General features: G+C 56.1%; 1 protein-coding gene and 1 long non-coding RNA gene across 2 annotated transcripts; both read right to left on the reverse strand.

Annotated features, from left to right (window-relative positions):
• Positions 1-11,633: 11,633 nt before the first annotated feature.
• Positions 11,634-26,776, reverse strand: LOC149999173 (uncharacterized). The gene is made up of 4 exons (XR_016513332.1): positions 26,701-26,776; positions 16,913-17,039; positions 16,458-16,589; positions 11,634-12,466 (listed from the first exon to the last, which is right to left on the reverse strand). It is a non-coding gene; the product is annotated as an uncharacterized LOC149999173 (long non-coding RNA).
• On the reverse strand, positions 17,915-18,106 carry SMIM43 (small integral membrane protein 43). The gene has a single exon (XM_090290134.1). It carries the CDS (start codon positions 18,104-18,106, stop codon positions 17,915-17,917), a length of 192 nt encoding a protein of 63 aa, XP_090146260.1.
• Positions 26,777-27,736: the final 960 nt, after the last annotated feature.

A 27,736-nucleotide genomic window follows, 5' to 3' on the forward strand; every position in this document is an offset into this window, starting at 1 on the left:
CTGTCACATCCTAAGGAGACACAGTGACCCAACACCATGTGCTGTCCTGGCTGGACACAATGCTTGGCCCCAATAGTTTGCTTATGCCACGAAGCCTTTCAATTTTACTAAAGATCTAAGGTTTTTATTTTATTTTATTTACTTATTTTTAGAGAGAGGGCAAGGGAGGGAGAAAGAGGAGAGAAACATTGATCAGCTGCCTCTCATAGGCTGGGAACCAAACCCAGAACCCAGGCAGGTGCCCTGACCCGGGATAGAACCAGAGACCTTGGCCTTTGGCCTTGACCTTTTGCTTGGAGGAAGGATGCTTGGCCAATGGAGCCACACCACTCAGGGCTAAAGGCCACGTGCATAGCAGACGGGCATTCCTGGAACAAGGGCCAGACCATGCTTCTCTTCCAGGCCTTAGTGAAAAGCAAAGGGCACACTCATGGCTCAGTGGGACACCTTCCTGCTGCCCCTTCCCGTCCCCCTCAATGACTCAGGCAGCAAGCACTCAACAGTGAAAGGGGTCCCGCGCAGGAGGGGGAGGCTCAGAACAAAAGCCAAGGTCACTGTCTCGCAGTCTAATCCGAAAAGTGCCATCTTATCGCAGACCATGCACATCAAAGCAGGGGACTTTTTGTTTTTATAGAACGAGCTGAGTGTCGGCTCGGCAGCGTATCGCTTTTATCCATCATGAGAACACACAGAAGCAGCCGCCCAGCTTCTCAGTCGGGTCGTGTTTTATTGCCCTTTTCTTCCAGACAGAGAAGATAATCCAGGTGGTGAAATCACAAGATAAACCCCTCGCGGCAACTTTATCCTCCCTGCGTAGGTCTCAGGCCGAGCCGGTCGCAGTTACCTGCGTCTGAGCTGCTGTGCCCGCGGCTGGGGACACGTTGCTGTAGAAACTGTTCATTTATTCATGCACCCAAGGGGCCCCTCTCTCGGGAGGACGTGACCCAGAGAAGTGGCCACCGCCTTGGTGCTGCGCTGCGCCTGCCACCAACGTCTGGGGCTGCTCTGGTCGTATGGCAGGGCAGGGCGATCACCTCTTGCCTCATCTGTCTGGCGCCTGGGCTGGGACCTCTTTCAGGGCTGAGGGCATCTTATTCATCCTCCCAGCTCCACTGCCTTGAGCAAACTAGCTGACTGTTCCCTGTGTGTGTTTTGGGTGAGTGACAGACAGCGAATGGTGGTGGGGAGGATGTGCTCTGGGCCGGGGGCCCTGCTTCCCAGCTCCGCCCCATCCTCACAGCAGTGTGACATGCACAACCAGCCATCAGTGCCCCAGTGGGGCTCATCACAGAACATCCTGCGTGGGGTGGCTCAGTTAGCAAACGTGAAACGGAGGAAAATGCAGGCACACTCGTGTCTCATACGTGTCCCTTGTGGCTAATGGGATTAATACGATTATTAGTCCTAGGCAATAATTAATAATCCTGGAAGCATTTCAGACAGGCACGCATGGTTCTTCGCCCCCGGGCTTTGGTGGTAAGGGGGCGACACCCAGCTGTGGGTGCTCACAGCAGAGACCACCCAGCCAAGAGACCTGCGGGGTCAGAGGCTCTGCGGCCGCTGGCTGGGAGGCCTGGGGCTGTTTCCTCCTGAGGCCCTTGCCCTCGAGAAGCCTGCAGAGGGGAAAAACTTAGGCCAGCTTCCCGTCCCCCACAGTTCGCAGCTGGATATCCTTATACTAGATGAGCCACGTATGCTCTCCCATGATCCCAGACAAGAAGAGTTTATCCTACAAGCAAAGGTGGTATATTTGGGGGTTCTGGGCATAAGCCAGGCCCAGTGCTGGGGGTCAGGTCAGAGGCGCGCAGCTGTGGGGGTTTCTCTGCTTGAGAGCTTAGTGACTAAGGCCACTGACCTGGGAGAAGCCCCCAGAACGAAGCACGGTGACCTTTCCCCCACCGCCCCCCTGCAGACTGGCCTCCGCCCTGCAGAGGTCATTCCAGATGCTTTGCTGTCCTTGACCCCAGTAAGAAATGTTTCTCGTGCTCCCAGCAGAAGCTTCCTAGAACACTAGCCCCCCGTTCTGTGTGTGACACCCTGCTCCCCTGTTCTGACTCCCCCCACGCCATCGTGGTGAATGCTGGGCCTGAAGAGCCGCTGAGCACAGGTCCTGGTCTGTCGGGGCATCCCCGCATGCGTCCCTTGTCCCTGCGTGATTATTAATAGCTCCCTTTCGCCCACAAAGTTGATTTCATAATCCGTTGGCTCTTGTTTGGAAAAACCCTGCTGGAGAGAAAGCAGCCTCAAGCCACAGGCCAAGGAACTGTTTCCACAGGAGAAAAAGCTGCCCAGGCTGAGACGGCAAAAGGGAAGCACCTTGGCAGGGAGCTGCCTTCTGGAAAAATCTAAACCAACCTTTGGGGCTTTGGGGCCCCACCCCTTCTGCGCGGCAGCCAGGACTGTGCGATGCCGCCCCCAGGTGGTCTCTCCTGGGGTCACGGGTGGAAGAGACGCCGCCTGGAGAGCGGGAGAGGAACGTAGGGCCCATGAATTCGGGCTGGGGTGCGACTCAGGCGGCCTCAGGTTGTTGCTCGTCGTGTGTAAACCCAGAGTTTGAAGAAATTAACTCCCATTCATTTTCACAACTGCCTGCCTAACCAAAATTTGCTAGAAATAAATGTTATAGTTGTGTAACAAATTTGCCTATTGCTAATAAGCTATTCAAAAGTAAAAAAGCCAGAGTTCTGTTTCCTTTAACTTAATTTTTTTTCCGCAGAGGTACAAAGTATTCAATAGCTTTCCTGTGAATAACGTTTAAATTAGAAACGAACAGCATTAGACATTTAAAAAATGTTTCCCCTGTAGAAAAGGAAAGTCTTCGTTACTTTAAACTGCTTCGGATACTCATTTACTTACGTCCACAGAATTGGTCACAACGCTGCCATTTAGGAGCGAGCGTTTGAAGAGAGGCTGACCCCTCCTCTCCCCAAACACGGTGTTCTTGTCAAGAAGACATTTGCGCTATGACTTAAACAAGTGATTTCACATTTCCACTTAAAATGGCTAACAGCAAAATACTGCAGTCCTTTCTGTCCTCTGAAAGCATTGGTTTTACAAGGCCCGTTTGGCCGCCCCCTCCTCCAAAGCCTCGCTCACGAAGCAGAAAGGCCCCCAAAGGCGGCTGGGGACAGAGGGCTCCTGCAGGGGTTTTCACCGCCTCTGCCTCTGAGCTGGCGTGAGCGCGGCCCCCGACCCCCACCCCGGAGTCCGGCCCGGGCCGCGGCCCCGCAACCGGTTCCTCTGCGTCCCTGTCCTGCCCCTGCGGCCCGGCCCCGCTGCTTCCTCCCCGCGCCCCCCGCGGTGACCAGGGACCGGCGGGCTCCATCCTGGCTGCGCCCGGCCTCCTTCCTCCTTCCCACCCGCGCTCCCGCTGTACGAGGTCTCTGTCACCCTCTCCGAGCTCTGAGCGCCATCAACTGTCCCCACGTGTGTGACTCTGGGCACCTGGGGGCCACTGCCGCACCGCTCCCGGCATGCCCCACGGGCGTCTCGAGCTTCATGCGTCCCCAGCTGAGTTCCCACTGTTGCTCCCACCAGACCCTGGCTCTGTCACTGGCGACCCCCTGCCCTCGTGGCTCGGCGGAAGCTGGAAGCACACTTAACTCTCGCCGCCTCTCACGGGTGCCCCTGGAGGCTCGGGCCGGGGAGGCCACCCCCACGGTCACCGTCTCGGCCCCAGCACCCCCGTCTCCTGCCTCTGCACTGGGAACCTCACACCTCCGTGCGCCCACCGCCCGCGCCCTGGCCGGCGCTCAGCACGATGCCGCAGAGATTCTGGGGGCACAGAGGTCCTATCCTTGCACCTCTCAGCTCGGAACTTCCTGGCGGGTCCTCAGCTCCTCCAGGGTGCAAGCCAGCAGGGCACAGTGACCGGACACGGCCACCTGCCGCCCCTCTGCGGCTCCCCCCACCCTGGGTCCCGGTGCCGCCCCATCGCTGTCCCGGGGCCACGGCGGGGCACCCCGGCACCGGCCTGCGCCCTTCGCTCCCCCGCCGACCCGACCTGATCCCAGGTTCCCTCTTCCTTTGTATTTTACTCAAACGGCACTGCGCGCTGGCGCCTGCCCGCCCCCCTAAAACTGCAGCCGTCTGTTCAGCTCTTCCCCTGCCTCCTGCGTTACTCCCGTTGGCACGGCGCCGTCCAGAGCTTCGTGGGGGAGGCCCTCGGCCTCCAGGGCCCTGCGACACACACTCCAATCAGATGCCCTTCATGTGGTGCTGCGTCCCCAACAGGAAGAATCCGGGAGCCCAGGATCGAGGGACGGAAGCAGAAATGGTGTGGGTGCTAACTCCCAGTGATCTGCTTGGGGAATGTGTTTCCTGTCCTTCAACTCGGAGTCCTGTGCGTTCAGAGGTCCCTCCAGGGGGACACAGCGAGTCCCATGAGCCACCGCTGCCAACTGGGCGCATCCAGCTCCTCAGCAGGAGGTGACAGTCGCTGTCACACGTGGGCGCAGGGAGGCGGACGGCCACACGGTGACTCATGGCCCAGCCCTCGCACAGCCGGGAGGGCGCAGGAACGAGAGCCAAAGCCACGGCGTCTCGGGCCGGTCTGCCCCCCGGGTGCGTGTTTCCGCCCCTCCTCTGCACCACGCACCAGCGGGGACCGGCAGGACTGACCGGGAGCAGAACAGGTCCCTGCCGAGGCGCGGTGCTCGGAGCCTGGCGCCGGCGAGTCTGCAGCGCGATGCCCCCCTTCCGGGCGTCCTCCCTGTCTGCGGCCCGGAAGCAGCCACGATGCGCTTCGGCGAGAGCTTAGCCTCAACCTCGATAAGCCTTTTCACCCATTAAAACCACAAGCCACCTCAAGGAGGCGGGTCTCCTCAGTCACACTAAAGTATCTTTGGAGTTTTGTTTCGTTTCGTTTTGTTTTATAGTCCCGATCCTGCCACCCAGTGGGCAGCGCGCTCAGGCGCGCAAGGAGCTGAGGCCGGGCCGGGAACGCGCTCCGCAGACGCGCTGCAGGGACCCCGGGCCCAGGCCGAGCGTGCACGGCCGGCGCCGCGGGCTGTGGGCGCAAAGTGTGGGAAGAACGGGGGTGCAGGGGAACCGGCGCCTCACGACACCAGCACCCGCCCTGAGCGCTGTCGGGGTGGCGCGCCCACAGGGTCAGCACGGCGCCTCCTACAGGGCAAGCGCCTCCCGTCGTGGGGTGCTTTTACTGTCGTCACTGCAAGACGAAGAAGCGTGGGGGGGGGCCAGGGCAAACCAGCGAAAGGCCACCCGGAGTCCCGTCCGGGAGGGAAGTGTGGTTTCTGGGGGCAGGGCTGAGAGGTAAGGGGACGTCCTTAAGGCAGGACAGAAGCGGCTCCTGAGGCTGGAGAGCGAGAAGCTGTGCATCTGATGAAATTTAAGCCCCCCCCCCCCAGGCCTGAGCGCACGTCTGGTCAAACGTCGCACTTCACTACAGAAGGGACCCCGTTAGGGTTCTGCCTGTGGAAAGGCTTCTGTTATAACTCGGAGACTCTGCGCGGAGCGAAACCTCAGGTTAGAGTGATCGTGGAAGCAGGCAGCCCCCGCTCCTCATTCCTCATTGCAGAAGCCCGGCAGGAGGGGCCCCGTGCCGTGCGCTGGTGCCCCTCCGTCCCCTTGCTGGGCAGAAACCTCGCAAACCAGGGCATGACCCCCCAGAGCCTCTGGGCGTCAGAGAGCCCGCACCGGGGGCGTTAGAGCCCAGCCTCACACCTGCCTCCTCCCCACCTGCCTGGACACTCACTGGCCACGTGCCCATACATTCTGGGCTCTGCACTGTGTCCCACCGGGACCAACGACTGCCGACCCTGATCCAACCCTCCTGGGGCGGCCAACTGCTCCTGCTTCACCTGCGCACAAAACGGAGTCGGGACCCTCCCAGAGTCTCTGTGGCTCGGAAGTTCCGGGCAGGACGCTGAAGGACCCCAGGGCACAGGACGCAGGTTTCTCTCTCCTTCCAGGAAAAGCGTGTGACTGCAAGGGGAAGTTGGCTGTGAGAAGCGAGGGCCGGCTTTCTTCACGGGTGGGGCCCACTTTGGATGCCCAGGGCCGTGGGCTCCCACAGAAGCTGGGCTGTTTGTGCATGAGCCAGAAGGAACACGTCTGGCTGGAAAATGCCCCCCTGAGATCTGTAGGGACGGCAAACGCACAGAGGAAACCGCACGTGTGAGGACTCCCGGGGCGGCCGTCCGCGTCAGAGCGCACCAGAAGGTCTCTGCAGAAAACGAGAAAGTGGGTCGGAACAGAGCGCGGCTTCACACGTCTACATGCAAATTCGCAAAATACGGGTTACATGTCGTGCCTGGAAACGCTCGCAGCAGGAGGTGACTGCTGTGCCGCATGAGAGGGCGCCGGGGACGGGCAGAGAGCTGGAATGCGGGGAGCGAGGACTCCGCCGTGCCGGGCAGAATCACCCGCCAACATTCCCAGCACCTGCTCTACGGCCGACGTCACGTGCGGCCAAGCTCTCGTCCAAGGGTTACCGTAGGTGGCAGACTGGAGCACAAGCAGGGGATGGACGCAGGATTTAAACGCAGCCGTCCGGCGCTGCTGTCTGAGACAGATCCCAGCTGGCAGCATGGGCTGAGAGACGGTCACAGGCTGCGAGCGGGACCTGGTGTGGCCTCACGGCTGGAAATGAAATGAGAGAGGATGACCCGGAGGCTGATGGGACAGCTGTCCTGGAAGGCGTCGGCGACCACGGTGCAGCTCAGCCAGGAAAGGCCGGCGCAGGGCCCAGGGTCGCGGTGGGCGGTGACTGGCCACCAGAAAAGCTGTCGTCCGCACGCTCGGTTCCGAGGGTCCCGGCCAGGCAGCTCCACAGCAAGGCTGCGAGGGCAGCGGAAGAACCACGATCACAGGGACAGGGTGCGAACCTTGACTCGGAGGCCGGACAAGGTCCCAGGAGCAGGCAGAGCGGGTCAGGGCCAGGGGAGGCGTCTGAAGACACGGAAGGAGGACTTGGTGTCAATGACATCAAATCCTGCGTCTGAGAACACAGCTTGAGAGCCTTCAGCCATGGAGCCATCTGAAGACCACTGGGCCGCCCTGCACGGTGGCAGAGGTGGAGAGAACATTCTAGATGCGGGCCAGCAGTTTCCAGTGCCTTCGCCTGTGCCCACCAGGGTAGAAACAGATCACCGTGTAGGCACGCCAGGAGCCTGGAACCAGTCCCGTTGCCAAGCAGACGTCCAGGGAGCCTGGAGGCAAGTCCCAACTCACAGCCTGCTTCTACTCATCGCCGAGGGGGCCGGGCCCACAGGAGCCCCCCCGCCCCCTCAGTGCCCCTGCCTCGCTGTCTCCCCTGCTGTGTCCTGGAGGCAGTCCCCCCACCGGCCCCGCTTCCCCAGTTCCAGCCGCCGGCCCCCCTGCAGACGACCGACTGCAGATGCACACGGGCACCTACAGCCTGTCTGTTTCTCTGTAAGAGACAGGAAAAGACAGAATAGCTGCTGTGTGCGTGTGACTGTGATGAGAACTGCCAAGTTGCCCTCCTGCTCAAATTCACACTCCTACCCGAGGAGGAGGGCTGGCGTGCCCACGTTGCCAGTGGGATATTATCAGGTTGGAGGGTGTCCAGAGCACAGCAGACAGAATGGTAGAGGAGGCCGTCCTCTTGAAGAAGCTTCCCACGGCTAACCCAGAGGAGAGGAGGGGGACAGGGTGCTCATGAGACAGCAGAGCTCAGGCTGGGCTGTGTCACCTGGGGTGCAGGTCAAGTCTGGCTTCCCCGCAGGCGAGGACGTCCACTCACACCTGGTTCTAAACTCCACGGCACCACCTGTCCCCGAAGAGCTAATGACCTAAGTTACTGTGTGAGGACCAAGGGGCAAAACATCACCAAATAATGCATCTTGCTTGGTATCATTTCTGCTACGGCGCTGATTCTGTCACTTAAGGTAACTGTAACAGTGTAACAGCTTTTTACTCCTCCTCACTTTTTGTGTGTACCCTAATATTAAGATGACATGTACTAGATCAAAACTAATAGCCAATTAAATAATTAACAGATGCTTTATCTCATCAGCAAACTTAAACTAGAGATTGTTCTAATCTATCAGATTGGAAAAGATATAAAAGACTAACAAAAGCTTTTTGCAAAGGTGTAAGGAGGGGGATAAATGGTGATGGAAAAAGAAATAATGAAAATAAAGTAATGTCAACAACAACAAGAAAGCATTAGTGCCCGTATAGAAGAGGGGTAAGGAAATTAACCTGTTCATGCCCTACTGGGAGGGCTACAGTGGGTCTGCGCTTTCTGGAAATAAATCAACAGGCACAGAAATATTGCGCAGTGTGCACACGCTTTAACTCAATAATTCTACCCTAGGAGTTTCTCCTCGGGAAGCGATTACGGGTGTCTGTGACTTAGCCGAGGACTAGTCTAGTCACACACACAAACGAGGACTTGGAAGCGGCCTGCATGCGCCCCCCTGCGTGGGCTCCGGGATGTCGGTCACGGGGCTGGGTGTTTCGCCCTCCATGCAGCCAGGGACACCCTGAAGTGGACCTGAGTGCTGCGTTACATCCCACTGGGCCCTCCAGATCTGCTTTTTACCCTTGACAACCTGGCCTTGTGCTCCTCAGGGGACACCCATGAGCTCCCCATCCTCTGGCTTCTGGCTGGGTTGGCCCGGGAAGGCATTGGTAAGAATGGCAGGGTTGGGAAGATCTGGTCTGAGTATTTCTTCCCTGTTTCCCCACTGCTGGGTCACTGTGGCTGGCTGTGCCCCTCTCCTGGGTCCTAAAACCGCCCTTCGCTTCACCCCTTTAGACCCAGAGGTGGCAGCAGCTCCAGCTCCCCGGGGGTGGGGGTGGGGGAGGGTCGCCAGCCTTTGCTGGTTCCCTTTAACCCTACACAGTCCGGCCATGCAGGTTTCACTTCCGCCACCCCTTACCGAAAGTTCAAAGGCAAGGAGCCGAGAAAGGCAGCGCTCCTTCCTGACCAGACCCACAGTATCTGTCAGACCTGTGCTGTGTACGGTACACAGCAAAGTTTGGTTGCACGCAGACCTTAAAGTGCACACGAGCTTGCCCGGTCCTGTATTAGCTATTGTCTCTCGTTTCAGAGCACCCTGTAAAAAGCATCAAGCTGAGAGCTGAAGGAGACAAAGGAATCCATTACAAAACATTATTATAACTGAATGTGGACATGCCCTGAAGAGTCAAGGTGACCTGAGCCGCAGACAGCCAGGGGTTAAATCAGGCAGCAGAATCCCACACACAGAGAAACTACCTCAACTCAATGAAGTAGGGACCCTCACCTGCCTTATCCCCACGGTTCCACCGCATCTATAACAGTGTCTGGAACAAAGCAGATACTTAACAAGGATGCTAAGGAAGCAAACAGGTTGGCCACGCACTAGGAGAAAACTGTGGCAAAGCGTAGATCTCATAAAGGAAGAGCGTCTAGGATATATTAGGAATTCCCACAAGTCAGCAGTGAACCCAAAACAGGCGCTGGGAGAGAAGCAAGATGCCATTGATGGTCCGGGTAGAAAAAACCACCAGACCTTTGCGAAAGGAATGAACCTGCTACCATCCCCGCCCTCATACGTTACCCACACTCCAAATGCAATGAATCATCTCATATTTTTAAAAGGTACATTAATCAACATGTAGACATGACCATTAAAAAGGAGATCTGTTATAAAACCCCTATTTCCTTCTCTCCATTAATCTCATCCGAATTAACTCTAAAAATTATGGGTAATAATAATTCACACAAAAAAAACGAGTAACATATGTTTTTATTTCACAGCCTTTTAAAAAATAGAAACCACTAACTATTTTGAAAAACGTTCACAGAACACTCATTTAGCAGCCACAGTGTGACAGAAATAAAGTCACCCAGAATGGACGGCACAAGAACGCAATATCTCTCTGCTGGCGTCCTGTGACAAGGACCCATGCTGGTGACTCGGAGCGATGTGTGGCCCGGCACCACCATCTGTCATCTCTACGGCCAGTCACAGGAGCTGCTCCGGGAGCTCACTCTGTCGGCACCTGCAAGGTCTAGATGTCGGGTCAACGTCTTGAATGCCGTTCCATTTTTCCCTTTTCCTCTGGAGGACAAGCTCCACGGCAAAGTGGAACAGTGAAGACCCTGGGCCACCAGGTGCGTGACCTGGTCAGCACCCCCCCAGCTCATTCTAAAACATAAGAAGGATGAAGACAGCTACCGGGCTGTATGATGCAATAGCCCCTCACCACAGGAGGCTGTTTAAGTGACGTGGAAATGAAATAAAAGTAAAACCTGCTTCCCCGTCCCATGCGTGGCCGGGCTGCCCTGTAGGGCGGCGCAGAGAGAGAGCACATTGCCGCCGTCACAGAAGGTCCGTGGGCAGGCCTGGCTGTGGGCAGTGCTGCCTCCCCATGCGCTCAGCCACGGCGTGGCTGTGGTGGAAACAGCTTCGAGAGGCGCTTTTCTCCCAGAAGATTCCCAGACTGGCGTTGGGGTCAGAGACGGGAGGGAAGCGGCCTTCTCTACATGATGCCCTGCCCCGCCCTGTGCGTGAAAGGGCGGGTCCTCGTGTGGGGATCAAACACCCACTGGGCTCCTCCAAAACCCGTCCAGAAAATCGAGGAAGAGGTCAACGAGGCAGATCCGGAGCAGCGCAGCGGGAACCTTCCTCATCCCAGTCTCCGTGGGGAGACGGTGCCCACGCCAGGGAGCAGGTGCACCGGCGGGAGGTGAGGCCAGTCCCGGCGCGTGTCCGGGAGGAAGCCTCTGGGCAGAGCCACCTGGGGCCTGGTGTGTCGCCGCCAGTTGTCCAGCATCGTGCCCTTGGCAGCCGGCTGTATTCATAGCAGAGGCAGACGGCGCGAGCGGCTCACCCGAGATCCGCCGTCACCTTCTTCCTCATCAAGAGAACTCGGATTTTCGTGCCCGGCAGTTATAGTTCTCAGGCAACGCTGCGGTGGCCGAGGACACAGTCCAGCCGAGGACACAGTCCGGCCGAGGGCACAGTCCGGCCGAGGGCACAGTCCGGCCGAGGGCACAGTCCGGCCGAGGAGGACACAGCCCGGCCAAGGGCACAGTCCGGCCGAGGACACAGTCCGGCCGAGGAGACATAAGAAGAGCTGTGGGCGGTGGAGCAGGCTCTCTACAAGGGAGCACATGCAACCTGGCATATCCTTGGTGCTTCCTCTGTCTTCTTTAGGGGACGACAAGATCCAGGACCCTCAGGGAGCCACTGGGGCAACCACCGCAGTAGCCTACGCCCTGCCTCCTCATCACGGGGGGCAAAGCAGACCCCCGCGTGTCTAAGCCGCCGCTCAGTCCGGTCACCCTGAGCGAGCCGTCCACCTTGGTGCCCAGGACGGAAGGAAGATTTCCACCTGAAAGTAAAAAACACCTTGCCCGTGCGAGCTGGACGTACTGCAGGAAGCTCTGGTAACTCCAGGGCCAAACAAATAACCCAGAAGTGAGTACAGAAGTTTCACCCCGAGCCCACTCGTGTCTACACAGACCAAGAGTGGAGGAAGCGATAGGCTTATTACATAAAACAGCTGCTGTTAAGGAAAACGAGAGGGTTTTAGCTGAGTCCCTCGGGGTGTCCTTTGGGAGCGCGGATGAGGTGCCGATCCCTGTCTGAAACACAGGTCTGCCCTGTTTCCCAGCCTCCTGTGTGGTAAGAAGCCACGTCTCAGGTAATCAGATCGCTGTTGAATGTACAGTTTCATTGATTTTGTAAACAGCGTAAGAAATGGAGAATGGAGAATTTATTCCACTGATGCAAACAAAAAATAAAAGTAAAAACCAACGGCAGACAACTCACGTGTCCCCCTTGCGTGCGGCACTCACACCGGGCGGTGATTTCAGAAGGCTCCCGAGTTTTAATTACGGATTTAGCTTAAGCGGCACAAGTAGGTACCTCAGAGGAGCTGTGGAAACCAAGAGCCGAGGCCAGTGCTCGGGAACACTCTCTGCACTACAGCAGTCCCGCTGGGATCCCAAAGGTCCCTCGCTGAGTGGGTCTGAGTCAGAGGAAGCGAGTATGTCCCACTATCTTAAATGGCTTAAACGTTCACAGTGTTTAAAATCTTGGCCCTGGAAGAAAGTTAACTCTTCCACGTATCCTGACGCTGCAGACAAAACCGGGAACATGAAACGTCGGGCTGAAAACGGGGTGCTGCCTATTTTCCACTCACTTCCTCCCAAGCCTTCACCCCCGTGGGTGAAGCAAACACAAGCCCGGCTCCGCGTCAGGCCCAAACCCCAGTGCGTGGTGCACCCGGGTGAGTCGTCTCTCTGACTCTGGGGCGTCATACCAGGCGGCATCCGTCCCGTTCCGGCAGCTGCGCCCCAAACCTGGAGTCCAGCCCTAGGCACCTGCTCCGGGAGACAGTTCGTATTTCGCGGGTGCACGTGTGATGCTGCTGACACCCAACCTCAAGGGGGCGCTGTTGAGGCCAAGGGCACACTCAGGCGCTCGCAGATCCGGTTATCATTGAAACAACCGCGATTAAGATTTGGGGTCATTTTGAACAGCTGAAATTTAGAGACAGTAATGAAATAAGAACACTTGAAATAAAATATTAGTATTACATAATAATCGAATGATGGCCCACTTCCTTATAATGTAAGAAATTCAACTCAGCTAACATTGCTAAAAAATCAATAAAAACCTTTCATTGGAACTAAAACATAGCCATCATCAGGTTGCACGGATCTGATGAGCAGTTATTTTAAAACGTCCTGACTTTCTGGGTGTTGTGACGGCGAGCTTGTGTGTACACACCGTCTTCACGAAGGTGCAGCGATGGCGGGGACCAGGCTGTGGGGGGGCCCGGGGGCGGAGCAGCGGCGTGTGCAGCCCGGAACCTGGGCCTTTGTGGGGGCCAGGGCTTCTCATCAGGAAGGTATGTATACTGGTAGCAAAACGGTGAGTTCGGAAGTAGCTCTAATATGGGGGATCGGTCTACGCTGGGTTTTGAAAACCTGGTGACCAAATACATGACCAGAACAAGGCAGCTCCTAGACAGGTGTCCACATTTCAAAAGCAGAAGCTCACGAAGCAAAGGGCAGGAGGCCCAGGGCGCCGGGTCCGAGAGCACACGGGAGCAGCCCCGGCTCCCAGAGTGCAGGGCGGGGGTCCAGGTGGAGCCTGGGCGAACGGGAGCTAAGATCTCGGCCTGCGAGCCAAGTGTCGCTGGTTCGATTCCCAGTCAGGGCACGTGACTAGGTTGCACGTCAGGTCCCCAGTTGGGGGCGCGAGTGAGAGGCAACCACACAGCGATGTTTCTCTCCCTCTCTTTCTCCTTTCCCCTCTCTCTAAAAATAAAATAAATAAATAAATAAATAAACAAACAAACAAAGAAGTGAGTGGATTAGATCACAGGGAGAATACAGAACAGCCCTGGGCCAAAGTGAGAAAGACAACTCTCCTTCCGAAAGAAACGGAGTCAGCAGAACCAGCAGAGAACTGGGCTTCTACTAGGAGGGCAGCAAATGACTCACCCTGAATTCTCTGTGTCTCCTGCCTGGGAGAGTCGGGGGGCTAAACTCCGACCCCAGCGGCTGGGAAGCCTAAAGGATCGCCAAGTCAGGAAGTCAAGCAGGAGGTTAAAGTGAGTCGTATCCTGGTTATTTGTAAAGTCTGAAGGGCCTGTTTTCCACCCTTGTAAACGATCAGAATTCCTAATTAATTACCCCCACACTCAACCGCACAACCTAAACCACTGCAGGGGTGTCAGCCAATCAGAGCGGTCTTGCTCAAAGCACAGTCTCCAATCACCGAGCTGGTTCTGGGACGCAGGGTGGGCATTCACGTCAAGTCTGACTAGGGCTCTGGTAGGGCTGTGGGGGACATCCGGCCAAGACGGCAGCACAGGCAGACGGGGCTGGCCCCTTCGCACAACCACATCAAAATTACAACTGAAATAGAGAACAACCCTCACCCAGAACCGGCAGAAACTGAGTTGAACGGAAGTCTGACAGCTACGGAGTTAAAGAAACCACACCCATCCAGACAGGTAGGCGGGGCACAGGTGTGGATCGGGCTGGTCCCACATCCATGTGTGGTGGATAAAAATCCGGGAGGGATATCTCCAGAGTGAGGAGTCCCAGCCCCACACCAGGCCCCCAGCCCAGGGTTCCCAGGAAGGTAACCCCCCACACCTTCTGGCCGCAAAAACCAGCGGGGATTGACTCGGTGGAAGAAACTGCTGGAGCCCCAAGCAGTTCATCCTAAAGAACCCACACGTGGACTCACCTGCTCAGACTCCCTCCCTCTGAGCCCCAGCACCAGGGTAGCAGCGTGAAAGGCGCCAGTGGCACACAGGGAGACCCTGAAGTGTCTGGCATCAAGGGGAGCAGAGGCCATTGTCCCTTTTCTAAACCCTCCCTCTCCCCCTGAGCCAGCAGGCTGGTCCCATATCTGAGACTCCATCAACCTGGGGAACACTGTTTGCACTGCCCTAGAGAGCCCCAGAGACTCTGCCCCACCCAACCTGCTTTTCCATATGAATGACTGGTTCTAACTCCTGCTTCACAACTTCCCTAAATCCTCCCAAACAGGCAACAGCCGGCCTCAGTGAGCCCCCAGCCCCCATACTTCTTACTAAGTAGCCCCAGGCCCACACTAGCAGCAGCCAGCCTAGGTTCACAGCTTGGCTTCAGCTGGGAACCTCCAAGCTCAGCACAAGTAGCAGCCACCTCAGATTGCTTTATAGCTCAGGCAGGGTGCCCCGGGCAGAACACAGGTGGGGGCTGACCTTGGACTGCACCCCCCAGGAAACCCCAGGGCCAGCGCACCCAGTGGGAAGCTACAGACCACGTCAGTGCACCACCACCCTGCCCCTGCACAGCTGATCCTCCACGGAGGGCAGAGGCTGGTGGTCAGTGGTCACAGCCAGTCCTTGTAGCTGACTGGCCTGGTTAAATCCTTCCCATTGACCTGCCCACAGCAACCAAGGCTCAACTACAAGAGGAGGGTGTAATCAGCCCACATGAAGGGCACACCTCGAGTACCCAGCTTGGGTGACAGGGGAGGCTGTGCCACTGGACCCTATAGGACACCTACTACATTAGGTTACACTGCCAAGACACGGAGTCAAAGCAGCTCTGCCTAATACACAGAAACAAACACAGGGAGGTGCCAAAATGAGGAGACAGAGAAACATGGCCCAATGAAAGAACAGATCAATACCAGAAAAAGAGCTAAACGAAATAAAGATAAGCAATCTATCATATACAGAGTTCAAAACACTGGTTATAAGGATGCTCAAGGAACTTAGTAAGGACCTCAGCAGTATAAAAAAGATCCAGTTAGAAATGAAGGACACACTAATTGAAATAAAGAACAATTTACAGGGAAACAACAGTAGAGTGGGTGAAGCTGAGAATCAAATCAATGATATGGAACATAAGGAGCCAAAAAACAACCAATCAGAACAACAAGAAGAAAAAGGAATCTAAAAGAAAGAGGATAGTATAAGCAACCTCTGGGACAACTTCATGCGGTCCAACATTCACATCATAGGGGTGCCAGAAGGAGAAGAGAAAGAGCAAGAAATTGGAAATCTATTTGAAAAAATAATGAAAGAAAACTTCCCTAATTTGGTGAAGGAAATAGACATGCAAGTCCAGGAAGCACAGAGGGTCCCAAACAAGATGGATGCAAATAGGCCCACACCAAGATACATCACAATTAAAATGACAAATGTTAAAGATAAAGAGAGAATCTTAAAGGAAGCAAGAGAAAAGAAGTTATTTAGTTCCCATAAAACTATCAGCTGATTTCACCAAAGAAACTTTGCAGGCTAGAAGGGACTGGCAAAAAATATTCAAAGTGATGAAAAGCTATCCAGCAAAGCTACCGTTTAGAATGGAAGGCCAGATGAAGAGCTTCCAGGACAAGAAAAAACTAAGGGAGTTCATCATCACCAAGCCATTATTATATGAAATGTTAGAGGGACTTATTTAAGAAAAAGAATATCAAAACTATGAACAATGAAATGGCAATAAATACATAGGTATCTATAATTGAATCTAAAAACCAGACTAAGCAAACAAGAAGAACAGAGACAGAAGCATGGATACAGGGAGCATTTTGATGGTTGTCAGATGGGAGGGGGTGTGGGGGATGGGTGAAGAGGTGAGGGATTAAGAAGTACAATTAGGTAGTCACAGAACAGCCATAGGGATGCAAAGTACAGCATAGGAGATGGAGCAGCCAAAGGACTCATAAACATGACCCACGGACATGAACAATGGCGTGGGGACTGCCTGAGGGAGAAGGGGGTGCTAGGTGGAAGGGGGTAAAGGGAGAAAAATCAGGACAACTGTAATAGCATAATCAATATACAATTTAAAAAGAGAGGTGTGTGTATATACATAAATGTAAGAATTTGATTATGACATTATATTTAAAACAAACCACTTACTTCATTAAGAACAGTCTATTCCAGCAACGTGAAACAGACAATATAGGAAATTATCTGAATGTCTCAGGCCAAAAACTCTCCCCGGAATTACTCACCCCAGTGAGATGACTTTTTCCTCCCCTTGAATTATCAAAAGAATTGTCTTCCACTTCACTTCCATATTAACAACTTAGACAAAATTTAGAGTTTTGTTGTTTTTAGCCTCTCAGTATGGTCTTCCTTTCTGCCTAAAAATGAATCAATATTTTCCGTGTTACAGACAAGCCGTGGACAGCTAGCTGATCCCACCCTAACAAGACTGGACTCAAACCTTCCCTATGAGAGACATATCTGCATTACCGGTTTCAAGTTTAAGGACCCCCGAGGACTACAGTTGCAAACACTCCCCACACCCCCCACACCCCAGACTCTGATGCCTGCAGTCAGTTTGGCCTCTGGGTTGTGGGCAGGTCCCTGGTTCTGAGTGTGGGACCCACCTCCTCCACCTGAACCGCTCCCTTAGTTAGACCCTGGGCCACGGCCTGCGAAACTCAGGGTGGTCCCCGCTTACCACGAGTGGGAAACTTCCATCTCTGGTTCCCGCCCCTCCGTGCAGGTTCCCGGGTCCCGGCTGTAACTGAGGCTTGGTCCTGGGCGCACTGCGGAGCTCCAGGCCACACACATCGAGGAAAAGTCATCTGTAAGATGAAGGGGTTCTTTACCGAGTTAACATTGTCCGGGGGGCGCGCAGGGTCCGCTCCGTCTCCCACGACAGCCTCTCTCCGGTCCTCCCTCCTGGGGCCCTACAGCGTGCAAACGGCACCTCTTCTTGCCAGCAGCCCCAAAGGACCCACTGCCTCCCACGGTTCCGCGCGGCAGCCCCAGCCACCTGCGGGGCGGGTGGCTAGCACCCGAGTGGGGGTCACGGGGAGAACAGGGGCCCCCATAAGAGTCGGGCCGCTGTCTTCTCTCCCTGGCACCCCTGGTCGCACCGCGCCTAGCACCCACCAAAGCGCACGGATACTGAAGCAGTGCTCGCGACACCAAAGCGTGCCCTGCTTCCTCAGGCCTCCCCCGCGCCCACGTTCTTCCTCAAGAATTGAACGTCTGGGTTGACATCCCATTTTGTTTGGAAGTGGCCGGGCTGAATTACCTGGACTGTTCAGCTCTCCACCCCTTGGGTACCAGCTAACAAGCAGCTGGACAGCGAAGGAGAGCTGGCAGGTGCCCCAAGCCATTCCAGCTCCAAAGGCTCAACTCCTCTCTTCCGCATCTCGACCCCACCCCGCCCCCGGAAAGGGAAAAGCTGGGGTTCGGCCCTAGCACCACAGCACCAGCCCGGACCCGGCACCTGCTGTCCCCAGCGCTGGAGGGTAAATGAGCGCGAGCCTCCAGGAGGAGCGGAGAGGAGAAGCCCGCCTCGGGACCGTCCTCCCGCGCAGGAGCGGACCTGCCCACGCAGCAGGCGCCCCGGCCCTGGAACCTCGGCGGCCGTGCCCACAGGAAATCGCCGCCGAGACCCACCCGTGCGCGCGCAGCGCGGTGCCCTCCCGCCAGTCCCGCGCCTTGCCGGTCACACCGCCTGCTCGCTGGGGAAGCCCCAGGGCTCCCGACGCAGCGACGGGCGGCCGGGCTGGAGCGCCCCGCCCGTGCTGGCCACGGAGTTCTTCAGCTGCTTGATGAGCACGAAGAGCAGGAGGAAGAGCAGGAAGAGCAGGAAGAAGAAGAGCGCCAGGTAGAGCAGGAAGTTGAGCTCCCACTCCATGCCCGAGGCGCGGCGCTCAGCGGCCCTGCGCGCTGCCCCCGGTGCGGCGGGCGGGGAGGCGCGCCGCCTGCGCTCCCACCTCCGGTCGCCTCCGGGCCGGCGCTCGGCCTCCCGAAGCTGGGGAAAGAGCCCAGGAGCTGGCGCGGTCCCTGCCTGACGCTGCGCTCTCTCGCAGCCGGCAGGAGAGCCTCCTGCTTCGCATCGCTGAGGTCCTCTCCTGAGCTCCAGGGACGGGGCGCACCTCCCCAGGAGCGGACCGAAAAGGCTGGGGCAGCAGGGAGAGGTCCCGGCTCAGCCTCCCAGGGGGTGTCCGCGCAGACAATCTTCAAGACCCAACCCCAGCATCCAGTGGGGTCCCTAACCTCCCCTCTTGCTATTAATTTTTTTCATTAGTTGCCCCGGTCCTGGCTTTCCCAAAACGCAGGTGATGCGGTGGCCAGAGACCCAAAGGAATTAGAGGGGACAGTGAGGGCGGGGTGGAGAGGCCGAGGCGCCGGCGAGTTCGGCTGCAGAGGCTCTGAGCGGAGAGCGCACTTGCCGACCGACAGCAGCAAGCCGTCCAGAAGCGCGTCACCAACAAGACGCATTAAGAAAGTTGCACATATTGTACAAAGCTTTCCAACGCGGACTTGAAATTCAGCTTCTCGGGCGGAAAGCAGAAACAAAACACAACACCACGCAGATTCCGTGAGGTGCTCCCCAAAGCCCCCCGACGCCTCTGAAGCTCGCCCACAGCCTGCAGGTGTCTGCTGCTGTGTAACAAATCACCCCAAAGCCTAGTGGCCGGAAGCGACATCACCACTGGGCGTGTCTCGGTGCGGGTAAGAGTTCGGGGGCACCCGGCTGGGTGATTCTGGCCGGGGGTTTCTCGGGAGGTCTCGGTCCGTGTGAGCGGGGCCCCAGCCACCGGGAGCCGCAGGACCTGAGCTCGCAGACTGGCAGGCAGTGCTGGCTGCTGCTGGGGGCGGATCCCCCCCACCCCCCGTGAGGGCCCCTCCCCGGGGCTGCTTAGGTGCCCGTCCGCCTGGGCTGGCTTCCCCCGAGGGGGGCACCCGCGAGGACCCGGCGCAGCGGCGGTGCCCTTTGCGGCCGCTCCGGAAGCCACGCACCGGCCTCCCACCATATCCTATTGGTCACCTGGGTTAGCCCTGCTCCCTGCTGGGGACATGGCGTGAGGTCCCTGGAGCCACCCTGGCATCTGGCTGTCAAAGCTGCTAACACACAGGCCACTGTGGCCCCCTCTGCGGGCCTGCAGCTTTATTTCACTCTTCGCAGGGGCAGCCCGGGGCTGAGGCCGGGCGACGGGCCTGGCACACGCATCCCAGGCCGCTGAGGGGCTGCGTGTGAGGAACGGCTGCTCCAGGGACGGCGGGGCTCCCCTGAAACAGGATGGGGGGACTGGGGTTGGAGGGCTGCGGCCTAGTCACAGCCCCCTCTGTCAGGGGTCACCCCCGCTCGCTGCCCCTCAGTCCCCGTCCTTGTAGCGCACCTCGCTTCCCTTTCCCGGGGCTGGGCGTGAGGACAGAAAGTGAGCGGGTGAACTTCAAGCCGTGAACTTGAAGTCTATCACAATTATTTTGGTTTTTTTTTTTTTTTTTTTTACAAAACAATTAATAATCTATCTTGTTAGACATGGTGTATATTCACGGCTCCCCTGCCGAAGAGGAGAAGGCATCCAATTAATACATCTTTGTATCAAGATGTATTAACTTGATCTTTGGCAAGTTACCTGATTTATCTAAGCATGAAACTCCTCCTCTACTAAGACTTTTTGAAAAAAAATAAATGTCTGGAAGTTGCTTTGAAGGGTGCCTGGGACCCCATAGGAATGCGAGGTGACTGGGAAGGTGACTGGCCAGGAAGCACCAGTTGGGCCCGTGGCTCCCATCCTGGCTGCCCCCTCCGGGAGCCGACGGCTGCCGCGGATCCTGCTGCCGGAGCCGGGGAGACGCAGCCAGCAGGCAGGGCACAGGAGCGGCTGCCATGGACGCCCGCGCGGCACGGGGCGCTGGGCCAGCCTGCGGTTTCAGGGGAGACATCTCATTTCTCCGAGCTCATGCGAAGAGTGGTTAGGAGGTGGCCAGACAGAAAATGCGGGAAAGTAGTTCAGGCGGGGGGCGGGGGGGACCCCAATGCAAACGCCTGGAGGTGAGAGAGAACCTGGCGCCTTTGAGTAACTGAGAACCATCCAAGGAGCCCAAAGGCTTGATAAAGACAGAGGTGTGCACAGACAGGACTGGAAGTACACAGGGACGAGACCACGCGCGGGCCTGTCACCACAGTGCAGGGTTTGTGACTCCCCCTAAAAGCAACGGCGAGCCATGGAAGGGCTGTACGGGAAACAGCAAGGTTAGGTTTGTGTGTCGGGAGCATCACACATAACGTGGAAAATGAATGAAGCGGGCAGACTGGGGGCCGGGAGGCTACGTTGGTGGCCGACACAATATCTTATGCAAAAGATGACGACGAGCAGAATCATGGTCACGGCAACTGGACTGGAGCGAACACACGGGTGAGGAGTTCTGTCGGTGGTCTCGGCTGGACTTGGGAAACTTTGCAAAGGGCGTGCGTGTGGCAATACAGGAGTCAGGAGTGGTGCCCTGGCTTACGGGCTTTGGGGGTGTTTCTGTTCCCCGGAGGGAGCACAAGGGGGAACAGGCTGGGAAGAAAGACAATGACAGTGAACTTGAACTGTCCACAGGCCACCAGGAGACATCGAGGGTCCAGAGGGGCTGGGGTGATGCAGTGTATTTGGGAGCAATGAGCACACAGCTGGTAATCAAAACCACGCGAGTGGAAAACCAGGGAGGGCACATAAAGAGAGGCACGTCCTGGGACAGAACCCCATGGAGCTCTGACACTTAGGGGAAACGAGGAGAGGAGGCCCTAAAAGGGGCTAGAAAGGAGCGGCCAACACATAGGGAAACCCAGAGAGTTAGGAGTCACCAGAGTCAAGAGAGAAGCATCTCAGGAAGGTCATGAAAATCGCAGGGAAAGTGTCTCAAGGAGACAAAGGATATCAAATGGTATTAAAAGGTCAGTAACAGACCCAATGGTCACACACACACTCGCACGGACTTTCAGTCCTCAAACGATAGGTGCGTGTTCCTCCGTGAGGCCCGCCGGCTGGCTTCCTCCCCTCGTCACCACCCTCAGAGCAGGCACGGCAGCCCCCGCGGCCCCCTGCACCAGGCGAGACAGGGGGAGAAGACAGGGCAGCTGCGACTTCAGGTTCTGTGGCCACGGCCACATCCGCTTCACTGTGACCCTGATTCTACCTTTGTTCCCAAACCTCCCAATGGAACTTATAATGAGCATTTTAAATGTAACTTAATAGAGATGACATGCTAACGTGACCAGATGAAGTCACGGAGTTCAGTTCTCATCTCCTACAACGGACCTTTGACTCTTTAAGCAGGGCGACCGTGGACCGTACACTGGAGTATTTCACAACTTTTACGGCTCACTTTGGCTTCAGGCGGTGCCCGCTGGACAGAGAGCAAAAGCAAAGTGTGCACAGCCTAATGTCCTTGCTGTATCTAAGTGATCAGACAATACTTATTAAGGAAAATGCAGTTGGAAAGTTTTACCGCAAAGAAAATGACCAACCTATTTCAAAGTCCAAGTATAACTCAGAAAAGGTCTGATTGGTTAAGGGTTTCAATGCATAAAAATTTTACAGTTTATTTTTTCACACCCTTAAAACATATGGTTTAGTTAAAAGAAATGGAATTATTTAGAGAGCACAGAATGTCAGATTATATGACTCATATCCTATCTAAATCTCCTCTCACAGATGAGTAATCTAACTTCATCCTGAATCAGCCCCACAGTTGGGCACGGTTATGGGTTTGAAATAAGAGTTGCTAACTGCGTGACTGAAATGCTCTTTGGATACAATGGAATCACCCTGTTACTTTAATAAAAGACTGAAACTGACCCTGGCCAGGTAGCGCAGTTGGTTAGAGCATCGTCCAGATACACTAAGGTTGTGGGTTTGATCCCTGGTCAGGGCACATGCAAGAGTCAACCAATAAATGCATGAGTAAGTGGAACAACAAACTGATCTCTCAAAATAAATTTTTAAAAAAGAAAAAGCCCTGAAACTATACAGACAATCTCTAATGGTCTCCATCACCAATGACATACACCAGTAACGTAAACCAGATTTCATCCTGGAGAGAAGTAGAAGTGCCCCAAGTTCTAAAAATGCAAAGATGTAAGTGATGAACTTGACGCTGATTGTAAGCAAAAGTCTGAAACAGATGCTTCCACAGGTGGTCTGGGAGCATTTAGAAAGGCAAGAGGTGACCGGCAAGAGCCAGTACGGGCTCAGAACAAACACATTTTGCCAGGTACCCCGATGTCCTTTCAAAACAGGTTATTGCCGGGCCGTGAGACTAATGGATTTACAAAGCCGATGTGATATACACGGGGAGCCTGAAAGGCGGGAACTGATGGAATTACGTAGCCATAATGGAATATGCAGGTGTTCTAGTTACCGTCGGTGACATGGTTTACTCTGACTTTGCACAGTCAGGCAATCACGCAGCAGATGTTTACTGAGCTCTTACTCGGCGTCTTGCCCTCTGCTGAGGGTCAGAACGGCCATTGTTAGGACAGTCCCGCCTGTCAGGTAGAAACCGGTACTACCCTGGGGCAGCCGGGGGTGTGGCTTAAGCACACAGACCTGGAACCAGACAGCAGCCATTCCGATCCCGACCCCGGCACTTCAATGGCCGATGACCTTGAGAGAGTCACCCGATCTCTGCCTCAGGCTGCTGCCCTAGAAAATGGGGGTATAGTGGGAACAAGGGCCCCGCGCAGGGGTCGGGAACGGAGCGAGCCCACGCAGGCACACACACTCCCGAGAGGCGGTCGGGCACCTCAAAAGTGCGGACGAGGGGAAGCTCCAGCACCCCACTTGCAGAGGTAAGGTGACGGGGCCCCGACACCGCCCCCAACCCACTACGGTTACATCTTAGAAACCACACGACGTTCTTAGATGGCTCCACGAGCCCACCCCTTCCCTAGACCTCGTCTGAACAACGTGTCTGGGCAGCGAGGCCGGGCCGCCGTGCGGAGTCTCCGAGCGGCCAGGAAAGTGCTCCGGGAACCAGGCTCGCAACTCTGAAGGCTGCAGGTCCCTGGCCTTTTAAAGACACATCGTTACATCTCGGAACGAAGACGTCCGTAGCAGAGGCCACCTAGCAAGAACGGCAGCTCATGTTCACGTGGCCAACTACGGGCCGGGGCCTGCTCCCCGCATGTCAGAGGTTACACCCGGCCCGGGCCACCGAGCTGGGAGCTGCGGAGCTGGAAGGCGCACCGGGGCCGCTGGCGCTGGAGCCCGGGCTCTTCATCCGTGAAGGTCCCACTCATGCAACCACGTCCAGGCACCTGAGGTCTTTGCCGAAGAACCTCTGGGAACTCCCCCTGTCTGTCTCCAGCAACCTTGTTCGATCAGTCCAGCCTCGTCGGCCCCTTTGAAGCCTGAAGGCCGCTTGCTGAGTCCCGCCCCCCAGGGTCTCGGGCTCCCGAGGTGCCCCCTCACCAGCTCGGCTCCTCCCGGGTTACGCCCTCGGCAGGGTGACCCCCTCTCGCCCGGCCCGGCTTCCCCCTCCTTGGTATCACTCAGCCCTGCCGGCACCGCTCCGCCGCTTCTCCGCGGTAAACAGGTAACCATACCGTCCGCCTGGCTCTGCAGCATAAGCTGCCAGCGCTCCGGCTGTTCTGTTTGCTGTGTGGTCCCGGTGCTCGGAACAGAGCCTGGCACACAGTGGGGCCACAGGAAATGTTTAGAGAAGTGGCTGGGTTCCCACAGATTTTTACTTGTTACACAAGATGAGTTTTATCAGCACTATCAGAAACAGTAACTGAAGGAAAACACCGCCATCGGGCATAATATGTAATCTGTTCACTTCAGTCTGCCCTTCAGTCCCTGTTTGTAAGTGACGCTGGAATTTCTCTTTACAGATAAGGACTCATAACTGAGATTCCAATATGCACTCTTCCCTTTAGATAATGTTATCAGATCAGATAAAAAAGCAGTCCCTTGCTGAGTGGAATTTTGTCAACAGCTTTCAATAAACTACCCTTTCGGGCTCAGTTTTTTGTTTTTTGTTTTCCAAGTAAAAGCGAAGTGGGCCCAGGCCTTTCCATTTGCACACGAGAAGTCCTTTCCTGCACTTGGCATTCCCGGAGGAGGAGCCCTGAGCTGCAGTAGGATCCTTGTGATGCAGCCAGGCTTCCCTTTCAGGCAACCTCGTCGGGATCAGGAAAATTTCCCTGGTCACTACAGGGAAAACCCTGCTCCTTGACTTCCCAGCTGTGTGACTCTCGGCAAACGGCTCCGTCTCTCTGTGTCTTGGGTTTTCCCATTTGTAAGATAGTAACTCTGCCTCCCTTACAGGGCGGTTGTGAAGATTAATACCCCCAAGGGTTTGAGCTGGGGCTTCACACACAATCAGTGTTCATGCAGGTCCGTTACACAAGAGCACCTGTCTCAGGTTTTCACTTGCTGCGACTTCCAGTTCCCGGCCCAGCACGTCGTCAGCCTGGAAATGGTCTCTGCTCTCTGCACGTGACCCAGACCGAACCACCTGAAAACCAGCAGCTCTTCCCAGACCCGTCACAGGAGTGGGGCCCCAGGACACGCCCCTGCCACAGGCTCCGGAGGCAGAGGGGAGACAGAACTCAGCAGGGCAGACGCTCACGTACAGACATCTCTCCAGGGCCCAGCCCGGGGTGGGAAACCCAGGTGGCAAAGGACCAGCCACCGGAGGCCCAGCGCAGACAAGCCTGAGAGTTAAAACTCTAGTCGGTGTGGAGGGGGTGGGGCGGATAGGGTGGTTCCCACGCTTCCGTGAGCTTTACCCCCAGAAGGCCGGTGGTGGGGAACCACCTCCTCAGGCTTCTGGCAGAGGCGGGTTGGGGGGGAGCCATCCACTCTGATACGGGGCCAGGACCCTCTGTCCCGCTGAACGAGACCTGCCCTCAAGAGACTCCATCTCAGCAGAGCCCGCCTGCCTGACCCGGGAGAGCAGGAAGGCCCAACCCCATCTCTACGCCCTCTCCCCCAGACTTCCTGCCTCCGCCTCAGGAGGCCGCAGCCCGGGGCCCAGGCTCACCCAACACCCGAGAGCAGACTGTGTCGCTGAGGGCCCAGGTGGCCCCGTCCCTTCTGTCCTGTATGTCATGTCTGGTTTCCAACAAGAACTCGTGAGAAGGGCTCAAAGACAAAAGGTATTCATATGCCTTATAGAAGATTTAGGAAATACATAACGAAAATAACTCAAAAAGAAAAAAAATGTCCCAGAATCCCACCACCCAGAGATAAATATCTTAACATCCCGCATTCTTCCTCTCCAGGATCGTTTCTGGAAAACCAACTTCGATACACAAAAGCTGTACCACAGACAGGTTATATGGTAAATACAGCGGAAGCTCCCATGTTCTCACGTGCACACCCACCCCGAAATCTCTCCGCAGCTGTGCCGTCACCGCCGGTCACCATTCCTTCACACGGCGCTGGCCAGTCGTCGTGCCGCCGTTACGGAAATAAGATGCGGGTCACGACACTCTAGGAGAAGCGCTCAGCTGGGATCCCTTCTGGACACACTTGACAGACGACCGATTCAAACGCATTGGCTCACCAGCTGGGAGGTCCTAGCACTGGCGCAAACTCTATCTACGTAAGATAGAGCTTGTCCCTTTTATTTCTCGGTCCTGCTGGCCTCTGGCTGACTTCAAGTTCAAACAGGTTCTCCCCCGACAGCTCTAGACTTGCCTGGCCCTCAGGGTTGATAATCCTAGAGAAGGAAAGAGCTATTCTCTCCCAGAGTTCCCGTGTCGAGACGGATGGGAGAACTCGGGGCGGCCCTTCGTGAAGTCAATGAGGAGAGAGGAATGGACGCCATGATGAGACTCACGTGGGGTCAGAAAGAACCTTTCTCCAAGAAACAGAAGGGCGCTGGTCAATGACAAAGCAACAGACGTCCCATACAGAGGAGAGAAGAGGCAAACGCAAACAGTTTGTAGAAAGCCAGGTTATATTTAGACAGATCGCCCAGGTTCACGCCTCGACTCAGGCCGCTCCTTCTACAGAGCAGACAGCACAGCGTTACCCAAACCTCTTCCCAAACCTCAAAGCCTCTTCTCCGCTGCAAGCGTAAAACACAGGCCCCTTCAGCGTTCCAGGTCGCTCGCTAAAATCAAGGCGAAGTCCATCTATGTTACGACGGCATGTAGAGGTGAGCGGGGAGGGGCCGTACACCTTTGGACTGTCTTTAACAAGAGGCAGGTGCTGCTGATTTAAAATCACCACGACGTAACAGTGAAAGTAGGAAAGAACACTGGAAATCCCGCAGAGGTGGGAGGGAAGCCAGAGCAAGGTCATCAAGCGCGATCTCAGGACAGCAAGCTGCCCGGGTGAACTTGGGCAGTTTCGTGAGAGGCCTGGTCAAGCCGAAAAAGGAAGGAAACTAACATCGGAATAGCTGCCACGTTCGGTGCTTTCCTTCTGACCACTTAGCACGGGTTGTTATTTCCCACCTGAAGCTACAGATGCTGAAGCTCAGGATTCTCTAACTCACCCGAAGTCCGTCGGAAGCCACCGTCCATCCCTCCTCCACACCGGCGCTGCCTCCCGGGAAAGGACAGACTGTTTTGGGAACGAAAGAGAAATCACTAAACACCCACTGAGAGAACCCAAGGGTTTAAATGATGAGTTTAGCCAGCGCTGTTGTGAAACTGTAAACATGAACATGTTGTTAAAGAACTGAAACGCCCCGACCCCTGTAACCCCCTTGCTGATTCTGAAAACCAACCAACCATGAGCACGTGGACAGAATCCCTGCACGCCCCTCCTGCGGGCCGCCAGCCTCCAGGCCCCGTGAGCTCCTCCGGGCTCCATCTTGGCTCGCGGGGCTGCTTCCGCTTGGAAGTTTTTTGTTTTTTTTATCCTCCAGATGCTATCACGGCTGCTTGTCAACACTTACTTACTGAAATGTCACCTCTACAGAGTGAGCCCCTCCCGCAAATACCCCCCTTAAAATAGCAGCCCCGCGCTCAGATAGCACTTGGCATTTGGGTTTGTTTATTCGTTTCTGCTGCCTGTTTGTTTGCCCCAAAGGGAACAGACATTCCTTGCGGGACAGGATCTTGTCCACCCCGTTCCTCCAGCACTTGGATTATTCTTAGGGCACAGGAGGCCCTCACAGATGATGTGCGAACTGTACTGAGACCATGCATTGTAAGCAGCACAAAGCGAGCCTACACTCCCACGCTGGATCTGCGGCAGGAAAAAGTAAGTGAAAAGACCCAAAAAAACGGAATGGAGCCTGTGCGGGCGTCCGGGGCCTGCCGCCGCTGGAGCAGATGGCAACAAAATAACACACGCGAGCTCACGCCACGCCGGGCGCCGCTCCGCGCCTGCGACACGTGCTCGCGGGCCTCCAACGCTCACGACAACGCGCCTGTCACTCGCGTCCTGCGGACGAGTCCCGTGAAGCACGTGGGCTCCCTTGGCGAGGGTCGCACGGTGGCGAGCCGAGGCAGCACCAGAGCTGAGCCCAGCGGGCCGGAGCTCCTGCTGTTGACGCGCTGGATGCTGCCGCTCCCAAAGCGCGC

Source organism: Furipterus horrens, unplaced genomic scaffold, assembly GCF_987537825.1.
Source record: "Furipterus horrens unplaced genomic scaffold, mFurHor1.1.pri manual_scaffold_10, whole genome shotgun sequence".
In the NCBI taxonomy this organism is placed as follows: Eukaryota; Metazoa; Chordata; class Mammalia; order Chiroptera; family Furipteridae; genus Furipterus; species Furipterus horrens.